Below are 23,408 nucleotides of genomic sequence, written 5' to 3'. Positions count from 1 at the left end.
CGGAATATAGTGTCATCATATATATATATATATATATATATATATATATATATATATATATATATATATATATATATATATATATATATATATATATATATATATATATATATATATATATATATATATATATATCTGTGTGTGTGTGTGTGTGTGTGTGTGTGTGTGTGTGTGTGTGTGTGTGTGTGTGTGTGTGTGTGTGTGTGTGTGTGTGTGTGTGTGTGTGTGTGTGTGTGTGTGTGTGTGTGTGTGTGTGTGTGTGTGTGTGTGTGTGTGTGTGTGTGTGTGTGTGTGTGTGTGTGTGTGTGTGTGTGTGTGTGTGTGTGTGTGTGTGTGTGTGTGTGTGTGTGTGTGTGTGTGTGTGTGTGTGTGTGTGTGTGTGTGTGTGTGTGTGTGTGTGTGTGTGTGTGTGTGTGTGTGTGTGTGTGTGTGTGTGTGTGTGTGTGTGTGTGTGTGTGTGTGTGTGTGTGTGTGTGTGTGTGTGTGTGTGTGTGTGTGTGTGTGTGTGTGTGTGTGTGTGTGTGTGTGTGTGTGTGTGTGTGTGTGTGTGTGTGTGTGTGTGTGTGTGTGTGTGTGTGTGTGTGTGTGTGTGTGTGTGTGTGTGTGTGTGTGTGTGTGTGTGTGTGTGTGTGTGTGTGTGTGTGTGTGTGTGTGTGTGTGTGTGTGTGTGTGTGTGTGTGTGTGTGTGTGTGTGTGTGTGTGTGTGTGTGTGTGTGTGTGTGTGTGTGTGTGTGTGTGTGTGTGTGTGTGTGTGTGTGTGTGTGTGTGTGTGTGTGTGTGTGTGTGTGTGTGTGTGTGTGTGTGTGTGTGTGTGTGTGTGTGTGTGTGTGTGTGTGTGTGTGTGTGTGTGTGTGTGTGTGTGTGTGTGTGTGTGTGTGTGTGTGTGTGTGTGTGTGTGTGTGTGTGTGTGTGTGTGTCCACATTACGTAGTTCACTATTTAAGTTACACATTCTGTGCAATAAATATATTATTTTGTCCCAGATTAGTGTAAGCTCTAGGAAGTTCAAAAGTGATATTATTCCTTGTTAAATATGTAGGCACAATAAATTTTAATTTACTAATTAGAAGAGAACAATCAATTCTGCTCCAAACCATTTTATATAAAAACATTGCTTCAGCAACTTTTCTTTTTTAATAAATATCATGCTTTTTATTATAAAGATACCTCAAAAAGTACTTCTGAATCGTTTCTAATTCATTTTTATATACCGAATAATACTAACTCTAAATAATCGAACAAATCTCGAGAATACCCTTACATACGCATTGTACAGATTTCCTTTATTTTGAATACCGCAAGAATTTCAAACCACAAAGTCACATTTGTGATATGTCGATAGGTTTTCGAAAGAAAACAGCTAAGTTAATTGCTACCACTTTATACCACTCATACAAAGTTCTCTTCCATGAGGACCGCGCGTGTCCACGTCGTCGTCTTCGCGGGAAGTGTCACTTTACACGTCAGTTTCGTTTCCCATGAATCCGAGTCACTTCGGACATTTCCGGGATTTTCCTGCACGGATTTGGGAGCATTTTTGAATTTTGACGTTTGTCAATTCTAACGGTCATGTCAGTGAATGTATTCGTGTTGTTTTGCGAAAACGTACCCAAAAACTAACCGTAGTAGAAATAGTACAGTATCCAACAAGTTCGGTAAACTTTTTAATTCACTCGTTTATTAAAAACTCGCTCCGCTCGTGTCAAATAAACTCGTGAGTCAAATACACCGCACTTGTTGCATAATATACTGTAAGTCAGCCCTATATTAAGCAGTAGCTCCGCTCATGCCAAATAAACTCATCACTCAAATGCCGTTTGTTGCATTAGCCGATTAAAGTTTGCCGGATTGTAGGGGGGATTCATTGCCCGGTTGACCCTGACGAGGGTTCGCAAATATCGTTGGCCAGGAACAAGGAATGGAAGTATTCATATGGCAAACAAACTCTCGATTTTGACGATTTTCTTTATTCTACCGCGAACGTTGCAAGAGGGCGTGTTCTAGGTCGAGTCACACGGAGGAGAGAGAAGAACGCGCAGTCGCTAGTGTGCTTTGTGACCTGGGCGAATGGTTAGGATGTGACTGGGTATGAGGGTTTTCCTGGTAGCACGTAACTTGGGAAGCGGTACATGCGCCACAAAAGTAAAGAAGAGAAGTATTGTGTTGAATTCCATTTTTCAAAACTCGTAACAAAAATATTTTTCTTTTTAAGTTATCTAGAATGGTAAGCGAAGAATCGCAAACCCTTATTAAACAACCGGATGATGTTGATATTACCAGTGACTGGAATTATTTTTTAACTCATCATGATAGTGAAATACACAAAATACCGCACTATTTTGATTTAAAACAGTGGACTCCTAATAACGTTTATCGAGCAAGGGTCAGTCATGTCTTTAGCCCTTCACATTTTTGGATTGTGACACTTGAACGGGAACTTGATTGTTTTCATATGTACCTTCACAATTTTTACACAAAAAATAAAGACCATTATAGAGTACCTATTTCCCACATCAAAAAAGGGATGTATTCTGTAGCATATACTGAGGGTTCATACTACCGAGGTAGAATTACTAATGTACCTCATCAGATGTGCAACAAAACATGGGCATTTGTTTACCTACTAGATTTTGGATATATGGCCAAAGTTGGGCTGGATGACATTTATTTCTTTACCAAAAAATTGTACAGAGTTCCGCAATTTGCTATACGTGCGACGTTAGCTGGTAAGTCTTCAAGTCGTAAATTTGTATGTCTAGTTTTATTAGAAAATTGCCTCATAATCAAGAATAATTTAGTTATTAGTTGGCTCCAAGCAATTCATTAAAACAAATTAAAGCAAGGAGTGATACTCAAAAGTATTTTTGTTTTAAATTTGACACTATAAAAAATTGAAAATTATAAGCTAATAAGACAAAACTTTATAAGGTCTTTATGATTGAAAGTCAAGCAAGGAAGCTTCTCTTAAATTCTAATAGCAAACTTTTTTTAATAGCCTGTACAAATGTCTAATTTCGTTTGCCTAGAGAGTCATTTTTGTTTAATATTTTTTAGGCATAGGTCCATTAAATTTAATTAACTGGTCCCCCGAAGTTGTTGCCCATTTTTGCCAGTTGGCAAATGCAAGAAAAATATTAATGGTTCAAATCAGACAAATAGATTCCATTAACAAAACTCTTATTGTCAGACTTGCAGAATACAATTATGACACACTTCAGGTGGAGGATGTTATTAATCAACTAGTAGTGGATAATATGGCAAAGCAGCTTACAATGATTGATTTAAAGGAATTAAAACACTTGGCAAAAAGAAGGAGAGCTATGGGTAGCAGGACTAAAATAAAATTTAGGTTTTTATGTCCATCCTTTGATGATATTGAATATGCCAAATTTCCTGATGCTTTAGTGGCTATTGATTATTTAAGAAAGATGCAAGATGATTCTTTATTTAGAGATTTAACTCTCAAGAACTAAAGTATTATAAGCAACAAAAAATACTTCATATAAATAAATGTTTTTATATTGTATTGTTTTATTGATGTCAATTGTTTTACCCAAATTGGCAATAATCAAGTTTTAACATTCGTTGAACATGGTAAGTAATTATTTAATAAAATCTGTAATGCAACTGAAACATTTTGGAAAATATTTTTCCAAGACATCCTGCCAAATGTAAAGATTGATCCCCAGGCAACCTTTAAAATGATGAATAAAATTAACCATCCTACTCACAACTGCATGCTAATCAAAGCTCGGGCAATGTTATTTTTATGAAAATAGATTTTGCGCTGGCAAAATATGACTAATGATGGACAAAAACAATTTAATCAGAATTATTTAGCATTTAAGGAGGAAACTGAATTAAATTAAAGATTTTAAAAGTTTTTATTGTAATATCTGTATTATGAATGTATATTTAAAAAAACTTACAAAAGCTTTACAAAATAAATATAAAACCAAATTCTTTTCCGCATCAGTGTCAGCATTATCCAATAATGAAAAACACCAAAGTCAAAAAAGATAATCACACAAAAATTCACTCACCTTTGGTCATTATCAAACTTTTCTAGAAATTTTATAATTCTTTGTCGCCATGTGTAATTGGCGAATCGGTAACAATTTTGGTCTACTTCAAATCCCTCAGTCTCAACTAATCATAATAACATAAAGGTGAATGAATATAAAATATTCACAAAAAAATGTGCGTACATAGTTCAACATCTGTACATTAACTTACTTCAGTAATATATACATTTGACTAGTCTGCAGCTTAACATTTTGTATATAATATAAATATGGTCGAACAATGTTAAATTCTATATGTCAATTTTCTTTAAGAATGGTCAAAATATTTTTTCACGTGCAACTTTTCAAAAATGAATTTTTTTTACTGAAAAAAAAAAGTTTAAAACTGATACGAGTGTAACTCGGTGGTGGCTTATCTTATGCGGTTATGCTTATAACCGCATAAGTTATAATACTCGGCAATATGTTTCCATATGACAAATAATATGCTTTTAAAAATATTACTGCAAATGATAACATTTGATATAACATTCTCGCTACTCAGTCTTTTTACAAGTGGCTAGTCCAACATGGTTAATTAATTTTATACAATCTCTGTGTTATAAATTTAAATCCTAATTAACTACATTCAAATATGTATTTCTCCTTGCATGTTTAGTTGTAGAGTTTTTTTTTGACTTTTTCACAAAATTTATCAAGAATTAAATTTACTGTATTACCTGGATGAGAAGATAGTTTAAACAAACTACTACAACTATTGAGAGAACGAAGTGTAGGTACATCTATGTTTGCTTGGAGCTAAGTGCCATGATATTCAAACATTAAAGAACTTTTTTATCTTTTCCAGTTTTACATGTTGGGATGATTTTTTGTTATAATAATAATTTAATTTTTAATTCCACTTCAAAATGTTGCATTCTAAAATACGAAAGTCATTGAAATTATGACGTGAAATTAAAAAGTAAGAAATTATTCTCTTATGATTTTAAGAGAAATGGGAGAATGCATGATAGGGAGAAGCTGTGGTCAGTCTGCCACATTCTTTAGTCAAGCAGCATCACATATTATTACCTTAAGGAAAAGGTTTTTTCTCGATTATTCGTCTTGTAGTAGTAACATACACAAATGTCCATAATGTGCAAAAATAAAACATTTCCTTGTGGATTCAAATCTAGAACTTGGGAAACATGATTTGGTTATGTAATTAAAATTTTATCATTACTTTTATTGAACTATTGAAATATTTTCAATTTGAATAAGCGCAATTCTTTTATTATACACAAATATATTTTTGGTTTTCCGCAAATAACTATTAGTACCGCCTTGCTATAGATATAACAGCAAACACTTTTTTAAAATTGTCTGCTTTTCCTGCTTAAAAATTTGAATTTCTTTAAGGGATCTGGCACTTATAAACTTAGTTAGGGCAATCAAATTTCGTGTGTAATTTATAGACCAGGTCAATTCTAATTCTAATGTTTTAAGAGTGGCAAAACGAAATACCTTAAACACTAAAATACCAATATTTCCAGAAGTTTGTTTCATTATGCTGTATTGCAACATTGCAGTTTTTTTGCAGCTTGTATCTGGTCAAGCAATCAATATGTGCAATATTCTGTTTCTATGGGCTGCATTTCTGTTCCCATGAAAAAAAAAACTATTTCAATATCATGAAAAATTCCAATAAATTACGTTTTTAGCACCCACAGATTGCACTTTTTGATGCCATTTGAAAGTTATTTTGCAGTATCGTGAAATTCGGGAAAATTTTTGAGATAAAATTTGAAAATTTCTCAAATACATTTAACAATTTAAATTTGTCTTCAAAATTTTCATTTTTTCAGCTCAACATGATGGTACACGTATTCAAATTTTATTTCTGCCTATTCTGCAAATTTGGAAAAGCATGCCCTTTTTGTTCACACCTTGTTGCTTTAGAAATTTGCGAATACAAGCTGTTCAGAATATTCCTTTATTTTGTATGACCAGGAAATTAAAACTGCTTAATTATAAGAATCAAGTGAGGTCAATTATAAATATACCTGCTATTACCAAATCCCCAGAAACAAAATATACGCGATATCGCACATGTTGGAACATGTTTAGCAATAGTCTGTACCAATAGTGTCATCTGCGAAAGTAACCCTCTTCTAGCTGGGTTGAGGAGGCACCAACGGAGCATGAGGATGTAGAGCACTAACTGGCCGACTTCGTGTCTGCTCTACTTTTCTCATCTCGACCTGTTACATTATAAAACACATCCATTAGTAACAAAAATTCCATTAAGAGGTCAGTAACAAAAACGAAAATTCAAAAAGATCTTTTGTAAGCACTCCTTACCATATTTTCATGAAGCACTTCCATATACTCCCTGATTAAAGTAGCGATTTGAAATGCTTGTGCGGTAGTAAGTATAACTTTGCTCTGCTTATGATTACTTCCGGTAATAATCATGAGGCAGTTTAGTGCGGGTGAATAACTAAGTATTCCGCTGTAGTCATAAGTGCAAAGTGTGTTGCGAGATCTGTGTTCCAAAAGGTGAAGCCCTTTTTGGTCGACGGCCAGCCACAATACGCGAGGCCAGTTAGACGTAAATGATTGCTGAAAGAGTACAACCTCCACTAAATTGTTACAAAATCCATTTGAAATTTTACCATAACGTCAAATATGGTTGCCTTGTGCAGAGGCCAGCTTTGTATCAAATTTAAGAACGCCTGTTTCGCCTCAGATGGGGTCATTCCCCTCAAAGATTGGTGATGCATTTGTACACCGTCTTGGGGTACTGTCGGAACCATCCTGGCTGGAAGACAGTGGCAAGCAATTGGTCTGTAATCATGTATGGTGTCATCAAAATCTCCTAACTCCAACTGAGCTTGCAGGGCTGTTAGCATCATCTACCAAATTAATGAGAACTCATCTTTTATGTTCCAGAACTTCTCACTTGATATTTCTTACCGCTTCCTTATCGGTTATTGGGAATCTGTCTGTCCTCAAATCATGTAGGACTTGATGATAAAGTAGTTCTTTTTCAACTGGATCATTAAGATTGATGTAGTTATCCATAAACAGATGTTTTTTAAATAGAAAGAAATGGTGTTGAGGCCTCGTTCTTTTTGCAGTTCCTGTATTATTGGTGGCATTTGCCGCTGCTGAAGCGGTTCTGTATCGTTCCCACTTTGCCATTACATCCGCCACCTTCTCCTCTGCTGCTAGACTTCTTTCTGAATTACCCAGTACTTCATATATAGCATAACCTAAATAGTAGAGAGGGATATGAATTAATCTCCAACCCTCTCTGAGTTGTTTAATATATATTATAATTGATTAACTGACCTCTGGCATCTGGAGTAAGCCCAATTTTATCCCTAACAGTTTCTAACACGTCACGAGCTGTTGCAGATGGATGAAACTCTACTGAATGATATTGTCCGTCCATAAAATGAAATCTGGCATATACAGGACGTCTATTAATGGTACATAGGATTTCTTCCCGTGACGGTGGCCACTGTCTTCTCCTTGTACCTTGTGTTTTGAGTAAACATTTTTCCGCGAATCTTGCATATTTTCCTTCTTCTGTAACATAATCTGATCCACACCTTTTGAGATGTGCTATTAAATATCGGCGGATGACTTTGTTAGGTGGGAGAACAACCGAACAAGATAAAGATAACAAGGCCCAATGGCGCAAATTAACCCTGGAATTCGGATCGGGGTGGTCTGTTGTCTGTTTCACTAATTGGAGGTAAAGTTCGCAAAGTAAAGAATCTTTTCTCATACAGCGTTCCAAGATAGTTTGCAGTAAGGACACATGCTCATCTTCAACCCTTCGAATTACCTCACCTAAAAAAAGCGCCTTACAAAAATTACGACACCAGTAGCGGTTATTACCATTTTGTCCTAATCCTGCATAAGTTAAGATAATTTGAAAGACCTGTAACATGATCTGTTCTTCTGCCTCGGGCATTCTACTTATACTTTGAGACAATGGTTGCCTGCTGAACGCCCAAAACGCGTAATGGAAGCCCTTATATGTTTCGCCAGTATCTCCACCGTGTTCTTGCCTTAATTTGTCCAACTTGTGTTTGCTCAGTCGGCGCAAAGTGTTTCGTAAAAAGCTACCGGAAGAGTCCATCGGTTTCCGAAGAATTTCATGATCTACTAGGGCCCTTCTGCAGTTTACAAGATTATGATACAAACGTACCCGATCTTCATTGGTAATACCTATAAAAAGAATATAATACGATTTGCTTCTCGCGTCGAACGGAATTTAACCTACTCTTGATTCGTTTTTGTGGGGTTTCACTCTCGGTTAGCCATCCCGCTAAAGACGGACAGTAACTAGCAATTAGAGATCCAATTTCATTTTTCTGTTTGGTTTCAAACACGTAACACTTGTGATTGTTTTCACCTATGTGCCTTTGAAGAGTCAGTGTAATGAAACTATCGCTAGGGTCCAACAAGATGCTTTCCACATCTTGATAGCGAAATTCATTTAAAACAAATTTATCGTCACTTTTGATTAGCATTATTCCTTCACAGTTCACGCCTAATATTAAAGCGTTTCCGTACGACCAATAACCCCGGTATGTGACGGGAAACATAGTGGTTCCGTAGAGGGGATACTGCATCACGCACGACAAATAAAGGGCTTTCGCTGTTAGCTCAGTTCGATTCGCGCCATACTGACGATGAGCTTGGGCGATGATGGGCACCTGGATATGTTATATATACAGGGTGGAGCAATAAGTGTCGCAAAGTACTAATATTTCCTTTACTTATCAATATTTTGAAAAATTGTTTTATCAAAACGTAATAATTTAAAAAATATTCTCAGTTATACAGGCTGTTTCAGAAAAGCGCCAAAGCACTCTACATATCCTTGACTATATCAGAATCCCCCCAAGAAATGTTTTGCAAATTTGAATGCAGCGGGAGAAAGTAGAAAATATTAAATGATCTCCTATACTCTCAACCTGCTGCTGCTAAAATATTAAAAATGGACCTCAAATGTATTTTTAAGGGTTTACTAAGCCTCCAGAGGAATTAATTGATGAGCATTAAACTAATTCCTCTCTGAATATTTAAATGGAACACTCCGTTATCCCTCTACCAGTTTTGTTAAGGTTAATGGTAACAGCTAAATAAGATAAAATAGGCAGATATAGAGTGTGTTTTAAGCTTGGTTTTAAGGTTCGTCAGGTTGGCAACATTTTAGACAACACCTGTATCAAATAGTTATTTATGAGCTTTTCTAAAATTTTCTTAGAAACTTCTTAGAGACATCGTGATATGCATAAAAATATGCTCTTCAATTGCCACGTTTTTATGGAATACCCAATATGATTGTATTGAAATATTTTTCAAAACTGTGATAAATACGGGATACATAATCAAAGTTTTGCTATCACGGCAGGAGCATCTTTTTATAAAATCGTTCAAAATAATATTTTTCTTATTGTTAAAACTATTTTCCTGCTAAATTTGATTCCTCAGATGTATCAGGTAATAATTATTGTTTATAATGTTCAAGACTTACCCATACATCATCGCCTCTAGTTTTAGAAATTCTGTAAGGTAAATAGGTATCAATATCCGTATAGTATTCGAGTTTATTGTTATCTTTGGGATTGCCTAGCGCCACCTGAGCCTGTAATCCAGCCAATTGCAGTGCCACTTTTTCTGTGACAGGAAAATCGTCGCACTAAAATATTTAACCAGGAACTCAATATCATCATCAATAAATTTCCTTATTTTTATTTTACAAAATTATCAATTCGAACAGCAGAAACTGTCGAGAGATTTTTTTGTGGAATTCAAATATGTAACTATAACACATAATTAAAATTATAGATATTAATACATTGTCATTAAAAATTTTAAATGAGTAAAAAGTTAAGTGTTAAGGAAAAATATTTCACTTAGTGAAAAAATTACTTTTACTTGAATCCGAGTTTCACTTTAAAGTAAGATGAATCGAAGGCAAGAATAAAATTCTTGTCTTTAATCTTTAAAATAAAATCATAAAAATATATTGTATAAATAATCACCCGTCTTCCCACCCCACCAAACAAAAAATAAATCAAAAAATTATCGATGTACCTTAACTATGCTATGTACAGCTTGAGCGTATAATAAATTAACCTCGACGGGATCTTGACTAAGTTCACGACTAGATTTGAACAACCTCCTTTTGAATATAAATCGGTTTTCACCTCCGGTAAGGCCCTGACCACTCCTTCGACCCAGCGTCGCCAGACCACCGGTCGGGGCCAGTTTGTTTTGGTTCCTAGAATTAACCATTCAATGCTATTACCTAGCGGAGCATTACATTGCAAACTTGCATTTCCCACTGCGCAATAATGTCATACAAATAATGGTGGGCTCGGACATGTTCTTCTCCATCCTGCCTACTTTGATATATCGCCCAACCATCCAAATTTTTTAATCCAAGACGTTCGGCCAATTTTTTGGCTGCGTTACCGGCCGTGTCTGTTGGATGAACATCTATTGCTTTGGTGCGTCCATCCAAAAAGAAAAATCTACAAACTATTGTTCCCAATCTCTTCATTGCCTAAAAGAACATCATTGGAAAAAAAAAAGGTAAAAAGTAGTTTCAAAGACATTCTCTCTTACCGCTACTTCCACCGATGAGGGCGGATGCTCCCTTACAGTAATTTTATTGTTGTTACAATTATCCAAACACCACTGAACGTACTGGGTGATACGTCCACCTTGGGATAAATTTTTCTTGAGAAATGAAAGAAAATATCTGTAGAGCAATTTAGACGGTTGAAAGGCTACGACGCACAGACACAAGAGTAACCAGACCTTCTCGGTCGCCTCTGGGCTGGGATTATTAGTCGCTTGACGTATACATTGAACGAACACTTCATCTCGCAATTCTTCCCGTTCCAGCGCGTATCCAATGATGGATTGTATGACCTGTAGTTCCCTTTCGGCATTTAGTTCACCCCGAATGTACTTGGATAAGTCCTAGAAAATTATTCATCTTTATTTATTTAATTGCAATTGGATAAAGAGGGTAAAATTAAGAAGGTGCAAAAATATATGGGTTAACATATACAAAAAGGAACACTACTATTAGAAAATATATTCAACAAAACCTTAGCTTATGAATTCCTTTAATAATTTTGTTGTTATACCAAAGTAGACACAATAATAATTTAGGGTGGGTTTGATAAATTATGGCATTGCTTTGCTGCATCTTTGACGCCTGTATTACAAAATGACATATATTCTTCTGTAAATTTTGGTAATACGTTAAAATAATTTTCAAGAATTTTCTGGTAAGGCATTATTCTTCAATATAAGCATCTTAAGTTTCCCAATTACAATCTAATCCGTCTTAAACTGGTCCAAATGTTTTAAACAAAATAATGTTTGTCGTAGGAAGCTCTAGAAACCAAATTTCCATGTTTTTTTTTTAAACTGCGAGAAACTGTGAGGGCAGTAACGAAAAATATTTTAAATCATTCAATACACATTGAAACAAAGAAAAACTACTTACTCTAAATATAATACAAGCCACGTTCACATTGTCGGGATCATACATATGTATGTGCGAATTTGGAATAGTGGTGCCTTTGTAATACGTGACCATTTCATACTTAGGTATCATTTCGGAGCTCTGACGTTTTCTAGTCAACGTTGCAATAATCGTACCCTCGGGACTCCTTTCGTGAGCATTAAAATGAATATTGGCAAACTCGACCATGTCATAATGGAGATCGTCGATATTATTTTCCTTTTCGTTTGTTTCATTCAGTTCCTGTAGTTTCTTTTCGATTCTCACTTTTCGTCTTTGCTCGCGTTCTACATTATTTATATTTTCATGAAGGAGTTCATGGCTTTCCTTTTGATTTTTCCAATTCTGCGACTGCAGGGACAAGTATTTCATGGATTTTATTAAAATTGAAAACACTGTTACATACCAATGTACTGCTTGACCTAGAAACTTGAGGAGTAACCTTTGGACTTTCAGACGGCAACCTAGGAGGTGCTGGCAACGGTGGGGGCGATACGCAAACTGGTAAAGCTGATGGCTCTTCTCGCGGTAATACTGATTCATAGATAGGTTCTGTCCTGTTCTGGCACTCTTCTTTTTTATCGGGAGGTGCGGCTTCGGTTTCGGGAGATGACTGAAAGGCGGGAGGCGGAGGAGGTGGTGGTCCTGTGGGCTCCGGCAACGTAGGATGACCCATTTTGGGGGGGGTTGGCAATTGTTGCTCTTTAGCTAATCCTAAAAATAGTGGGGGTGCTGTTTGTCTACTGACTGGTTGAAAAAGTTTAATGTACTACATACCCTCCAGTTCCTGCTGAATTACAGTTTCCAGTTCAACATCTAGATCCTCAACAAGCTCATTCATTTTTTCACCAATTTCATCAATGATGTTATTGCGATTCTGGGGTTGAACGTCAGAAAGAAAAGCGAATAAATTATCTAGATCCACTGATTCTGTAACTGGTTCGGTTAATCGTGGTTTCAGTTGTTCAGCCATATGGGATAAAGCAGCTATTTCCTGTTCGGCAGCTCTATAACAAAAAAATTATAATTATCATAAAGGCCAGTTTTGAAACGGAGTGTTTACCTTTCACTCTCCTCCAACTCTCCATTCTGAAGGTGAGGCATATTGGTTTCTTGATCCTTTTGGTGCTCCCGCCTACTGATATCAGCTTCTCTAGCTTGCTTTTCCTTGCGTTCCATTTCTCTTTGTTTCCTTTCTTCCTCTAGCTTTTCCCTCTTCCGCATTTCCTCTTCTACTCTTCGCATTTCTCTTAGAGCTGCTGCCACCTCTCTGGCAAATACTCCGCGCAAATGACTCTGAATAACAATAGCGGCCCTTCTCTTTCTCAAAAACTCTATCCTTAATTTCCAACCCTTATAAGCGTGTTGAATTCTTAGGACCGCATTTCTTATTTTTAAAAACTCTCTCCTTGCTTTGTACTTTCGATAAGTCTTTTGTATTAAAATTGCTTTGGATTTGAGCATCTTGTTACGAGTGTCTTCCAACGGCTCGTGGACGTGAGATCTTAAGAACACTTTGGTTTTTCCCAACTGCCATTCGGTTTTCGGAAGTTTATACGATTCTATCAGATGCAGAGACGCGGTTTTTACGTCAGGAGGTAGGCGATTTTTTGATAAACAATGATATCTAAAAGTATAAACAAGATTTGGCTTCTGTACCCAACTTTATTTTCAATCCAAATATCTTACTAATTATACTTCTTAATTATATCATCGATTGTATTACCTTATTACAAAGTCTTCGTATGCCATGTGAATTGGAAAACCTTCTTTTCGTATTCTAATTATATCCAACATTCCTAAATATTTCAGCTGGTCGAGCACTAACGCGTCATCATAATCATTTGGGAGCTTGTCTTTATTTGGCTTAATGCATCGAACGTACCATGGGGTGGTCGACTGCAATACGTCAACCAGTGCCTGCAGTTGGTACCTGAATGTGTCAGAAACAGTGGGTTTTCCTTTACTAGTGCCTCGGGAGACAGTGTTCACTCCATTAGTAACTTGGACCTTTTGGGAAAGATCTTGGAATGTCGCCAAGTCTTGCACAAATTCGTTTGTGCTTCGAGATATAATGTCAAAAAATACATCTTGCTGAACGTCGCGATTTTTATCGACAAAGCCCTTTACATTGTAGGTCACACAACCGGCGTAGTGTTTAACACCGAATTCTGTTTCCCAACGACGCTTGTCGTCACCTAGATATACATGTTATATTTAAGGCTTAAGAAATTTCAACTTATCTCTTTGTTATATAATTTATTTCATGTTCCTGTTTTTTCGATAATTATTTTTTTTGCTATAGTTTAGACAAGCTACGAAAAAAAAAAAGAAAAGAAAATGGTGGCACCAAAATGTGACATCATATAATATGAACTTTTTCGAAATTGGAAATATACACTTCAGATAAACAAACTAATGCAACCTACATGGATTTTGTGAGGCAAATTTTATTCAAAGTGGGATGGGTATTAATAGTTATTGTTTTCTTAGTCACTAAAGGGCTATAACTGTATGAGAATGTTGATTATTTTATTTCTAAATTTTTCCAATGTTTTCCACATTCTTTGAACTAAGTGTTTGTAATACATGTTGATTATTTTTGACCATGCAAATCATGTTTTGTAGAATAGCCACTATTATTTCCATATAATACGTAATAATTGAAGAGTGGAAATTTATGTGGGGTATATACCATTTTTTGATATAACATTATGCGTTAAAATTGTTATGCCTATCGTAATAACTGAGTAGCCTGCATTTGCCTTATTTTTACGAACACCGGCAAATTATAAAAATTGTTGTAAATTTAAACAGTTTTTCTTGATTATCTCAAAAAACCCCCCTTTGCCATTTCCACGCTTCAATGGTTAATTAGATTTAATCATTTATATGACATGATAAGTTATATTTGTGCGTATTATTTAGAAATAACAAATACCTTTTTAATTGTCACAAAAATCTATTTTCCTCCTTTTTCCGAGAAATAAAAAATTGGTTAAATGTTTAGGTACATTACTGTGTATTTCAATTCTAAAGTCTTATTGCCATTTTCTGATCAATAATTTGAATTTCTAGATATATCAATTTGTATGCGCTTATTCTATTTATATAAATGACCAAGAGAAACACAAGAATCTCTATTACTAGCCATCTTTTTCTATGCCAAAATTTGCCTCACTTGTCTATGACGCCATTGTCATTATACAAGTCTATCCTACCTTTGACGTATCTTTCGTGATTTTCAAATTCACCATGTAAATTTGTAATATACGACGCATCACAGCCCCTTGGCAAGTGGCATTGTTCACTTAAAAGCCTTAAAATACAACGTGGCGGTTTTTCCAGTAACTCTAAACACAATGTGTTATCGGTAAATGAGATGTGATTAAAATTAATTTCTTCCTGCTGGTACTGAAACAATTCGGCATTTCATAAAAAATTATTGTCTCAAAAAAGACAGCTTACTTACTATTTCCTGCTCGAGGGCAAATACGTAATGATTAAAAAATTTGTGCAGCTTTTCGTTGGTATAGTTTATGCACAGCTGCTCGAAAGAGTTTACGGCAAAATTTTCGAATCCAAAAATATCGAGCACGCCCAAAAACCTCGAAGAATCCTGCCCCGGGTTTATACAATTGTTTATGTGGTTTATCAACCACGCGAAACTGCGTGAATATAACGCCTTGGCCATCGCATGGCGATTTTCCCTTGCCTAATGGAGTTCGCATCGCTCAAATTAAAAGCATAAAAAAATAGGAATGAGTTACCTGCTGCACCGTCAAAGGAATTTCCGTAATGTTCCCCCTCACATTTATCTGTCTCAACAAAACAACTTGCTTTAAACTATCATTCTCTAATCCTAACAACTTAGATAAAATATCTACAATACTTTCGTCTTCTTTGGTTAGTTGACATTTTTCTCCATCGACGTCTTCAAATTTTAAATTACCTGCATTAAAAACGTATATCTCTTATGTTCAACATAATATTGTCTCTATCAACTGTGCAGCAATATATAAAAGACATAGCATGTGCTGCGCAACCGCAAATAAAGCTTTACCAAAAATACTTGCCTAACCACAAAATGGCTGATAGTGTTTGGAATATTCCATTGCACATGTTTACAGGTACCTGGAGAACTTGGAAGGCTAATCTTAAACTATCTAATCTTCTAGCGTCACCTTCGAGCTTAATACAGTCTGATTGGTTTAAATATATGTAGAAGTTTGCTTCCCTCAGATGAAGGTTTGTGGCGAGTTCATTATTGTGCTAAAAATTATATATTTCTCAAAACACACCAACATTCAAATGCTAATAATTATCTCTATTCTTGTGTTTTTTTTTATATAAATAGCTGCCTACTCTTTCATGTTTTTAGCGTTAATACAATCTTATAAACTATTACGTGCCAGTATTTTTTTTATTTTATAAGTATTAACAAGAAATAGCAATAATTTAATGGTCTAGGTCAAGGATTTTAATGCGTAATATAGGTGTAACGAAATAAAAACCCGTATTTAATTAAATTACCTTCGCCTCCTCCACTAGTTGATAAAATACGTGATAATTTCGTTCCCCAGGTCCCTGGAACGTTAACCTAGATTGTTCTAATAAATAATCTTGCACTATACATCCTGCTATCATCCACCTTGAATCGAAACACACTTGCATGAATTTGCCGAATCTGCTCGAGTTGTCATTCCGTACGGTTTTTGCATTACCTTAAACGTATGTTTAATAAATAAATATATAAATAAATAAACATATAATAAGTCTGACCTGTTCTCTGACCAGGTAAATTTTAAGTAAATTAAAAAACAACAATACACACCAACATGGAGAGCTAGGATAGTTTTCATGCAATTTAATTCGCTTTTTACAAACAAAGAAAAAATCCAATAGAAAAAAGTCCACATTTTGAACATATGTTTGCATGAAATCACTTTTCACCATTCATAACGAAATGCACATGCTTTTTGAGAATTTTCGCAAAATAAGGGGCAAAGTCTCTTCTACAAAATTTATTAGTTGATTTTCGAGATATACGAGGTTAGCGCCAAAATTTTCCGGCCTGACATAGATGCAGCTCCAGTATCAAGATAAAACTTTATCTTCTTTTAAATATATATCTTAGTAGGCTGCGAAAAAAAAAAGAAGTCTTGCGTCAAATAGTTTTTTATTCATAGCATTATAAACAAGACGTGTCCGAAAAAATGTCGCAAATAACGCAAATTAAGTATAGAGTAGTCATAAAGTTTTTGACAAAGGAAGGGTTAGCACCTAAAATTATTAAAGAAAGGCTGGATGGTGTGTACGGCCAAAGTTCTACTTGGTATTCTGTAGTGAAAGAATGGGCAAAACGTTTTCCAATGGGGCACGAGTCCCTTAAAGATGATTCAAGAACTGGTCGACCAGTGGAGGTCATAACGGAAGATATTGTTGCGACTGTGGAACAGGTGGTATTGAGTGATCGGCGTTTAAAGGTCAAGGAAATCTCAGAAATTACTAAGCTTTCTGATACAAATGTTCGTCGAATCCTGCATGATCATTTAGGTATGCATAAGATTAGTGCAAGATGGGTTCCTAAAAACCTTTCGGCTATTCAAAAACAACGCCGTGTTGAGTGTGCGCGGTCTTTTTCGGAACTCTGTGGGTCGGAACCGAAGCCTGTGATAGAAACTATTGTGACGGGAGATGAAACTATGGTTCTCTATTATGACCCTCTATCGAAAAAAGAATCAATGGAGTGGCGTCGTAAGGGTGAAGCACCTCCAAGAAAATTCAGAGTCTGCCAGTCAAGAAATAAGGTGATGGCCACGATCTTTTGGGATTGTGAAGGAATTCTTTTGATAGATTTTAAAGAAACTAATACCACTGTCAATGGTAAATATTACGCAACATTATTACATACATTGGGAGACTGCATACGTGTAAAACGTCGAGCAAAACTGACCAGAGGCGTGCGTCTTTTGCACGATATTGCACCTGTCCATACTGCTGGTGTTGCACAAGTTGCCATTTTAGAGTGTGGGTTCCAACAGATAAATCATCTTCCCTGTAGTCCAGATATGGCCCCCAGCGACTATTATTTGTTTGGTTATTTGAAAAAGGACTTACGTGGATGGCTGTTTAACGACGAACTTGAATTAAAAGAGGCTGCTTTAGCTCATTTTGCAGGCAAACCAAAATAATATTTCTTAAAGGGATTGAGTTGTTAATAAAGAGATGTAATAAGTGTATTGAAGTTGAGGGGGATTATATTGAAAAATAATAAACTATTGTTACTCTGCTTTGTTTCTATCATATTCAGGCCGGGAAATTTTGGCGCTGCCCTCGTAACCTGTTTAAAACCTGTTCGACAAATATGAATCTACACCAACGATGGCATTTGAAGAATTCGTTTTTAACATTGGACATTTTATTGCGCTGTAGTTACGATTGGCAGGTTCTAGCTCAGCAGGACACTGATCACTACAGTGATCCCTCGGTATGGGAGCGACACTCTCTCTTTCTCTCTCTAAACCTCTCTGTTAAGCTAAAAATGTTTAAGGAGGCTTAAGGGGAGAGTTAGGTCTACAATAAAAGAGAGGTCTAAAATGGGAGAGGTGTTTAGAATAAGAGAGAGGTTTAAAGTGAGAGAGAGGTTTAGATTAGAAAGTGCGAGAGACGGGGAGATCAGAGATGGGCGGGGGAGAGAAAAAGAGACTCGGTTCTATACCTGAGAAAATTCGGGAGACCACAGAACAATCTGTATACTAAATTTCAAAATTGTCTGGCAAACCGACATTTTGTAAGTGATTCCAATTAACGAGGAAAGCAAAAAAAGTGTTACGGATATTTTATGTAATTAATAAAGTGCAAAACAAGCATCTCATCCATTTAAGAAAAAAAATTGAGAATCTTTGTTCAATTAATTTTTATATTTAAATATAATTGTGAGACATCTGCTATATATTACACTAAGGATCATTAACTAAATAAGCAATTAGCAAATTTTAATAGATCTACGCAAAAGTAATCAATATCTAGGTATAGATTTTTACAACTTTACCAAATCATTCATCATTTCTGAAACGAGCTTAACTGATGACCATTATTTAAGGTCGAAGTGATCGATATGAATTATTTGGTGAGTTACGTCGGTTCAACTAACAACCTATCAACAATTAATCAACCTAGGGAGTTGGCAAAAGGCATACCGAAAGCTTCCAATATCGTATTAGCCTCTAGAATTTGCTGTTCGACCCAAGCCGAAACTCCGCTGGTAACAGAACATAAATATTGCAGTATAAACCTAGTGCTTTCTGTTTTTCCCGCGCCACTTTCGCCGCTGATAACCAGGCTCTGGTTTTTGTGCTGTCGTCCGGGTGTCGGGGATCCCATTTGAAGCGAGTTATATGCCGCCTCCGCCAAAGCGAACACGTGTGGCTCCAGTTCGCTCATTTTTCTGCGGTGATATTTGGTCACGTATTCCTGAAAATACAAATATCGCTGCTGTTTTACCTTGTTTCGTTTTCCCTATATATTTTTCAAAATGAAGACTTAAAACATCCTTCTCTCGCGCAAACCATTGTAAACAAATCTCTGATATTTACGGATGGACAAAAACAGTCCCACTGTTTTTCACGGTATTTACGTAATCTGTCTTTGCAAATTTGCCAACCTTTCCCGGTTTTACTTGACTTTTAAAACAAAATTCAAAGTTTAAAAAAAATATTAAGAATGCAGGCAGTTATCACGAAAGAAAACTTTTCGGTCACTCAATGTAAACCTGGCAGATTGAACTAATACGAATAGTCGCGTTTTTTGTATTATTTCTGCCAAAAGTAACAAAAGTAACAATTCATATATTTTTTACAAAAAGGTAAATATCAAAAAAACTATTAGCTTTGAAACAAATTAATGGTAGTTTAGTTGGAGCATTACCTGGATAGAATGACGTCATTTTTGGTTGGTTTTGTTTAATCTATGCCAAGTGACAAAAAATTTACAGCTAATAGTTTTGAACATCTTGGCTTTTTTCAATTGAAAAAAGATCAAGTGAAAAATTGAATCCACTGATAATGTAATTGAACAAGCTTCAAATGCAACGCAACTTAGCGATACAACAATCATCAATATCATTTTGTACGTTTAGGTTAGGTATCATTACTAAAATATAAATAATATAAAAAATATGTTATTTGAAACCACCGTAACCTCATTTCAGAAAGGTAATACGCCAACTATGGTAACAGTTATGTTTTGAATTCAATGGATAAAAAGAGTCGTTAAAAAAGGCACCGATTGTGATGTGGTTGTTTTTGGATATTATTGACAATGCAATGTCACAAAAAACTACTTTATTGGAAAAGATAACAAAGACAAGTTGTCATTCTTATTAAACGACAAAAAAATATCGTTCAAGTACAAAAAATTAAAATGAATGATGAATAATAATTTACTGCTTAAGAAATAAATTGTATCCAGAGTAGTATAATATTTTACATTCTCTCTAGGAATAAAACATTGATCCAGGTACACACGTTGTAAAAAAATCGTATAACCTATGAGATAATCAAATCCTCGGCAATTTTTCGTAACGCTTGGTGTCACTTGCAATAACCACTTGGTAAAGGTGACGCCTCGATCGATACAGCAATCCGCAAATGATAACGATGCCCATGAAAATATTTTTCGGATAAAAAGAGATACATATGATGATTCTTATGGAAAGGTTTGTTCGGTTTTCAACTTGCAATGACGAAGTCGTCGACCGTTGTTGCAATACATTTACAGGTTCATTTCTTAATTCTGCTGCAACTTAATAAAAAACTGCGCGATTTTAAAAAACAACTATTTTGACGGAATTTACAGGATGTTTCATTAACAATGGGATTTACGGTTTAAATAATGTTCATCGACCCAAGTAATGTTGAGAGTTAAAATTGTTCTTTTTTTGGCAATAACATGAAAAGTATGGGTTGTTAAATGGTTCAATTTGGCAGCTCCAGGTTTTGTAAAGATTTAAATTTCAATATAAATCTGACAATATTTTTAATGTTATTCATATATACGGCGATAATTACAAGCTAACAGTGATAAATACAAAAATTTATTCTGCTAAATTCTAATGAAAATTGGATTTCAAAATCGGAAAGAAATGAAATATTTGAAAAAATCTTATTTCTATAACTTAATAACCTAATATAATTTGAACTTCTGATCGTAGGTGTCTTCTAAATAACACTTCCTTTATTAGGTAATAAACGCTAAAGGGAACTCGTACTTTAATTTATAAAAAAGGTAAGCTAAAATGATAATGAGTATTATTAAAGAATTTCCCAAGCATGACCGACCGCAAACAATGATTTTACAAAAACAATTTCCCACGTAAGTAAAGAAAAGGATGTCTAAATAACATTTTCCCAGAAAACCGTCGGTGAGACGTTCTACATGATGGAGAAAGATATTTGTACAGAGAACAAAGCAAAATTATAGAGGCATAGAACAAGCAAATGAGTAATTGGAATTTAGAATTATTTAGACGCTTATATTTAAATTTAAATTATTTAAAATATATTTTTACCTGTCTCTATCTTCTCATTTTCTGCTTGCGACATTAATCGAGAATGTTAAATGTAAATTCTCTGAAGAAAATTAAGTAGGTAATTTTGCAATATTTTTCTCGAAGGAAATTATGATTTCGACAAGAGAGAAACGCATATGAACTGACTTAAAAGAACAAAAAAATCACCAGTTTCTCCCTTGACGCTCGTTATTCATTTCATCATTCATAGAAGGGACAATAACTTCAAAAGGAATTTCAAAAAACGTTACTTTTATTATCAAATCCGCACTAAAATTAAACAAAACATCCTCAAGAGATAAACAATCTCCTAACTAAATAATTTTTAGACGACAATTTTCGGTTCTCATGGTCCTCCAGGCTTGTCGGAAGTGTGATGACATTGTTCTCTCTTAATAATTTAAATAAGTATCAAGTCGTGCGTAATACGATAATTAATATGCACTTTGTTTAGTCTCTCACTTCCTTTCCCAGTCTACTTTTTTCTGCGGCATCCATAACAGTTTTATTGTTGGGGTTATGTATACAATTGACAAATAATTCTTTTGTTTTCTACTTGATAAATGATAACATTATAAGTCTAGGGGTTAAGTGGGTTCTTGATAAATAAAATCGCTGGATCCGTATTTTTGCAATTCCTGAATTGGCCGACTTCTACAGGGCGTTCAATGTCGGACTTTTCTTCACCACAAAAATTTTCTTTTCGTGTTTGATACACAGGGTTAAAGTTTATATACCTTTTTGAATATAACGCAAAATAAGTATACGGGGTCAGGTTAATAAGTTATCTTTATATTTTTAATGGCAACACTCTGTGTGTTAAGAATATTACATTATTCATTATTATTAATAATGAACTTTTATTGTTTTATCAATTACGAATTTGATATGTTTTTAACATTTATTACGTATACACAATGTATATTTCAAAAAGGCTATTTCTTAAAAATAGTATTAAAACAAACATAAATTATATTTACAGAGTAATTCATCCATGTAATACATCTTTTGCTTGTTATTGAAATAATTTTTGATGACAGGCTAAAATATTCATACGTATACCAAGTAAGTATCAATTCCTGGTCTGCACTGGTAAATCTGGGTTCAACTTTTGTACTCTTTTTTACTGAACGGAACTACGTTTACTGAACTTGGGTCAACCAAAATAAAATTAACATCAAGTACCAATATCTACAACTTTCATCTTTTTGATATTAAGTTTCATACCGTTTCTAAATGTCAGCGATGAATTACTGCTTTTAGTAGGAAATTGTCATTTCTATTCGCATAAGAAAAAGAAAATGCATGCCCAGTTATCGCCATATAGCGATTAGATAATATATTGCCCTGCTATGGTAAAATTTGATTTTTTTAATGAATTTTTTGAGCTTCACTTGTCAAACCACCATACATTTTTTTATGGGGAAGACTCTATTTATAGATTACATTCTGGTCGATTTCCAGTTAGTTTTGCTGTTCCAAAAATGTCTAATATGGAACTAGAAATCCTTACCGATTTAATAAATTATTTTGAGTTATTGTTTATTAAGTAATGATTGTTTGAGACACAATTAAGAACTAAAAATATCGTAAATATAACTTTTTGCCCATAGGCATAGGTAAATTTTGTGCAATAAAATCATTTTACTAGTTTTTTTATTTTCCTAGTTTGGTACACTTGTAGTGGATAAAAATGATAAATAGAAAGAATTTTGCAACGAAATTTCCGCCAAACAATGAAAGTGGTTTAAATATTCTTTGGGTGATTCTGAGGTTCCTTTGCATACCTAATGAAAGTAATATTGTTCGTGTTATAAAGGGCCACATTTTAACAGTTTCGGTTTAAATTTTTAGAAAAACAAACATAGGAAACTCGGAAAAAAGTATATATTTTTTATTATATTACTAGCCCAAAACCACAATTCAATTTCATTGCAAAATATGCCAATCGTTTCGAGTGCTGTATGACATATATTTTGGGCAATGAAAAGTTGGAAATCATTGAACGATAGCAATCATCATTGCTGGGAATGTCGATCAATGGACAAATTATAATCTTCAGCACTACTGGATGATTTCTACGCGTTGTTTGTAAATCTTTCTATGATGAAATGGCAATGCAAACTGAACAACTTCACTTTGACACCTAGTAGTACGAATCACGCAAAATAATCACAATTACATTTTTTGAAACATCCTGTATGTAACTGACTAGTATACTCAAGTATCATTTGAATTGACACGCTTTAGTTAGCTATAGGAATATT

At 34.7% G+C, this 23,408-nt stretch overlaps 2 protein-coding genes across 3 annotated transcripts in view; one reads left to right on the top strand and one right to left on the bottom strand.

Moving 5' to 3' along the window:
- Positions 1-1,599: 1,599 nt before the first annotated feature.
- On the top strand, positions 1,600-3,482 carry LOC132704131 (uncharacterized). 2 transcript variants are annotated; one of them, XM_060673939.1, is made up of 3 exons: positions 1,600-1,750; positions 1,854-2,725; positions 3,054-3,482. In XM_060673939.1, the coding sequence occupies exons 2-3, from the start codon at positions 2,221-2,223 to the stop codon at positions 3,470-3,472; spliced, it is 924 nt and encodes a 307-aa protein (XP_060529922.1). In that variant the 5' UTR covers positions 1,600-1,750; positions 1,854-2,220; the 3' UTR covers positions 3,473-3,482. The 2 variants fall into 2 exon arrangements, with proteins under 2 accessions (XP_060529922.1, XP_060529930.1); XM_060673947.1 differs by having other exon boundaries at positions 1,605-2,154; positions 2,212-2,725.
- A 412-nt stretch (positions 3,483-3,894) lies between these two features.
- LOC132696218 (myosin-I heavy chain-like) overlaps positions 3,895-23,408 on the bottom strand; it is a 29,550-nt gene continuing 10,036 nt past the window's right edge. Inside the window, exons 4-25 of the mRNA XM_060660935.1 lie at positions 18,773-19,046; positions 16,104-16,294; positions 15,647-15,842; positions 15,341-15,522; positions 15,043-15,285; positions 14,792-14,984; positions 13,297-13,768; positions 12,634-13,197; positions 12,348-12,577; positions 11,977-12,284; positions 11,553-11,921; positions 10,658-11,017; positions 10,366-10,595; positions 10,124-10,310; positions 9,561-9,725; positions 8,301-8,736; positions 7,913-8,245; positions 7,358-7,864; positions 6,980-7,278; positions 6,679-6,918; positions 6,365-6,625; positions 3,895-6,264 (exon numbers count right to left, since the gene is read on the bottom strand). Of these exons, the coding sequence (XP_060516918.1) occupies positions 6,175-6,264; positions 6,365-6,625; positions 6,679-6,918; positions 6,980-7,278; positions 7,358-7,864; positions 7,913-8,245; positions 8,301-8,736; positions 9,561-9,725; positions 10,124-10,310; positions 10,366-10,595; positions 10,658-11,017; positions 11,553-11,921; positions 11,977-12,284; positions 12,348-12,577; positions 12,634-13,197; positions 13,297-13,768; positions 14,792-14,984; positions 15,043-15,285; positions 15,341-15,522; positions 15,647-15,842; positions 16,104-16,294; positions 18,773-19,046 (6,330 nt within the window). The 3' untranslated portion in view covers positions 3,895-6,174. The remainder of the gene's footprint in view (positions 6,265-6,364; positions 6,626-6,678; positions 6,919-6,979; positions 7,279-7,357; positions 7,865-7,912; positions 8,246-8,300; positions 8,737-9,560; positions 9,726-10,123; positions 10,311-10,365; positions 10,596-10,657; positions 11,018-11,552; positions 11,922-11,976; positions 12,285-12,347; positions 12,578-12,633; positions 13,198-13,296; positions 13,769-14,791; positions 14,985-15,042; positions 15,286-15,340; positions 15,523-15,646; positions 15,843-16,103; positions 16,295-18,772; positions 19,047-23,408) is intronic.

Source organism: Cylas formicarius, unplaced genomic scaffold, assembly GCF_029955315.1.
Source record: "Cylas formicarius isolate icCylForm1 unplaced genomic scaffold, icCylForm1.1 PGA_scaffold_10__41_contigs__length_53128322, whole genome shotgun sequence".
Lineage (NCBI taxonomy): Eukaryota > Metazoa > Arthropoda > Insecta > Coleoptera > Brentidae > Cylas > Cylas formicarius.
The sequence above is the reverse complement of the archived record's forward strand: the minus strand, read 5'-3'. Positions and strand labels throughout refer to the sequence as shown.

What these genes read in the sequence shown, in the direction of transcription:
- LOC132704131 (XM_060673939.1), top strand. Translation starts at nt 2,221, where the DNA reads ATGGTAAGCGAAGAATCGCAAACCCTTATTAAACAACCGGATGATGTT. An exon ending in TATACGTGCGACGTTAGCTG is followed by an intron (nt 2,726 to 3,053) that starts GTAAGTCTTCAA and finishes AATATTTTTTAG; the next exon opens with GCATAGGTCCATTAAATTTA.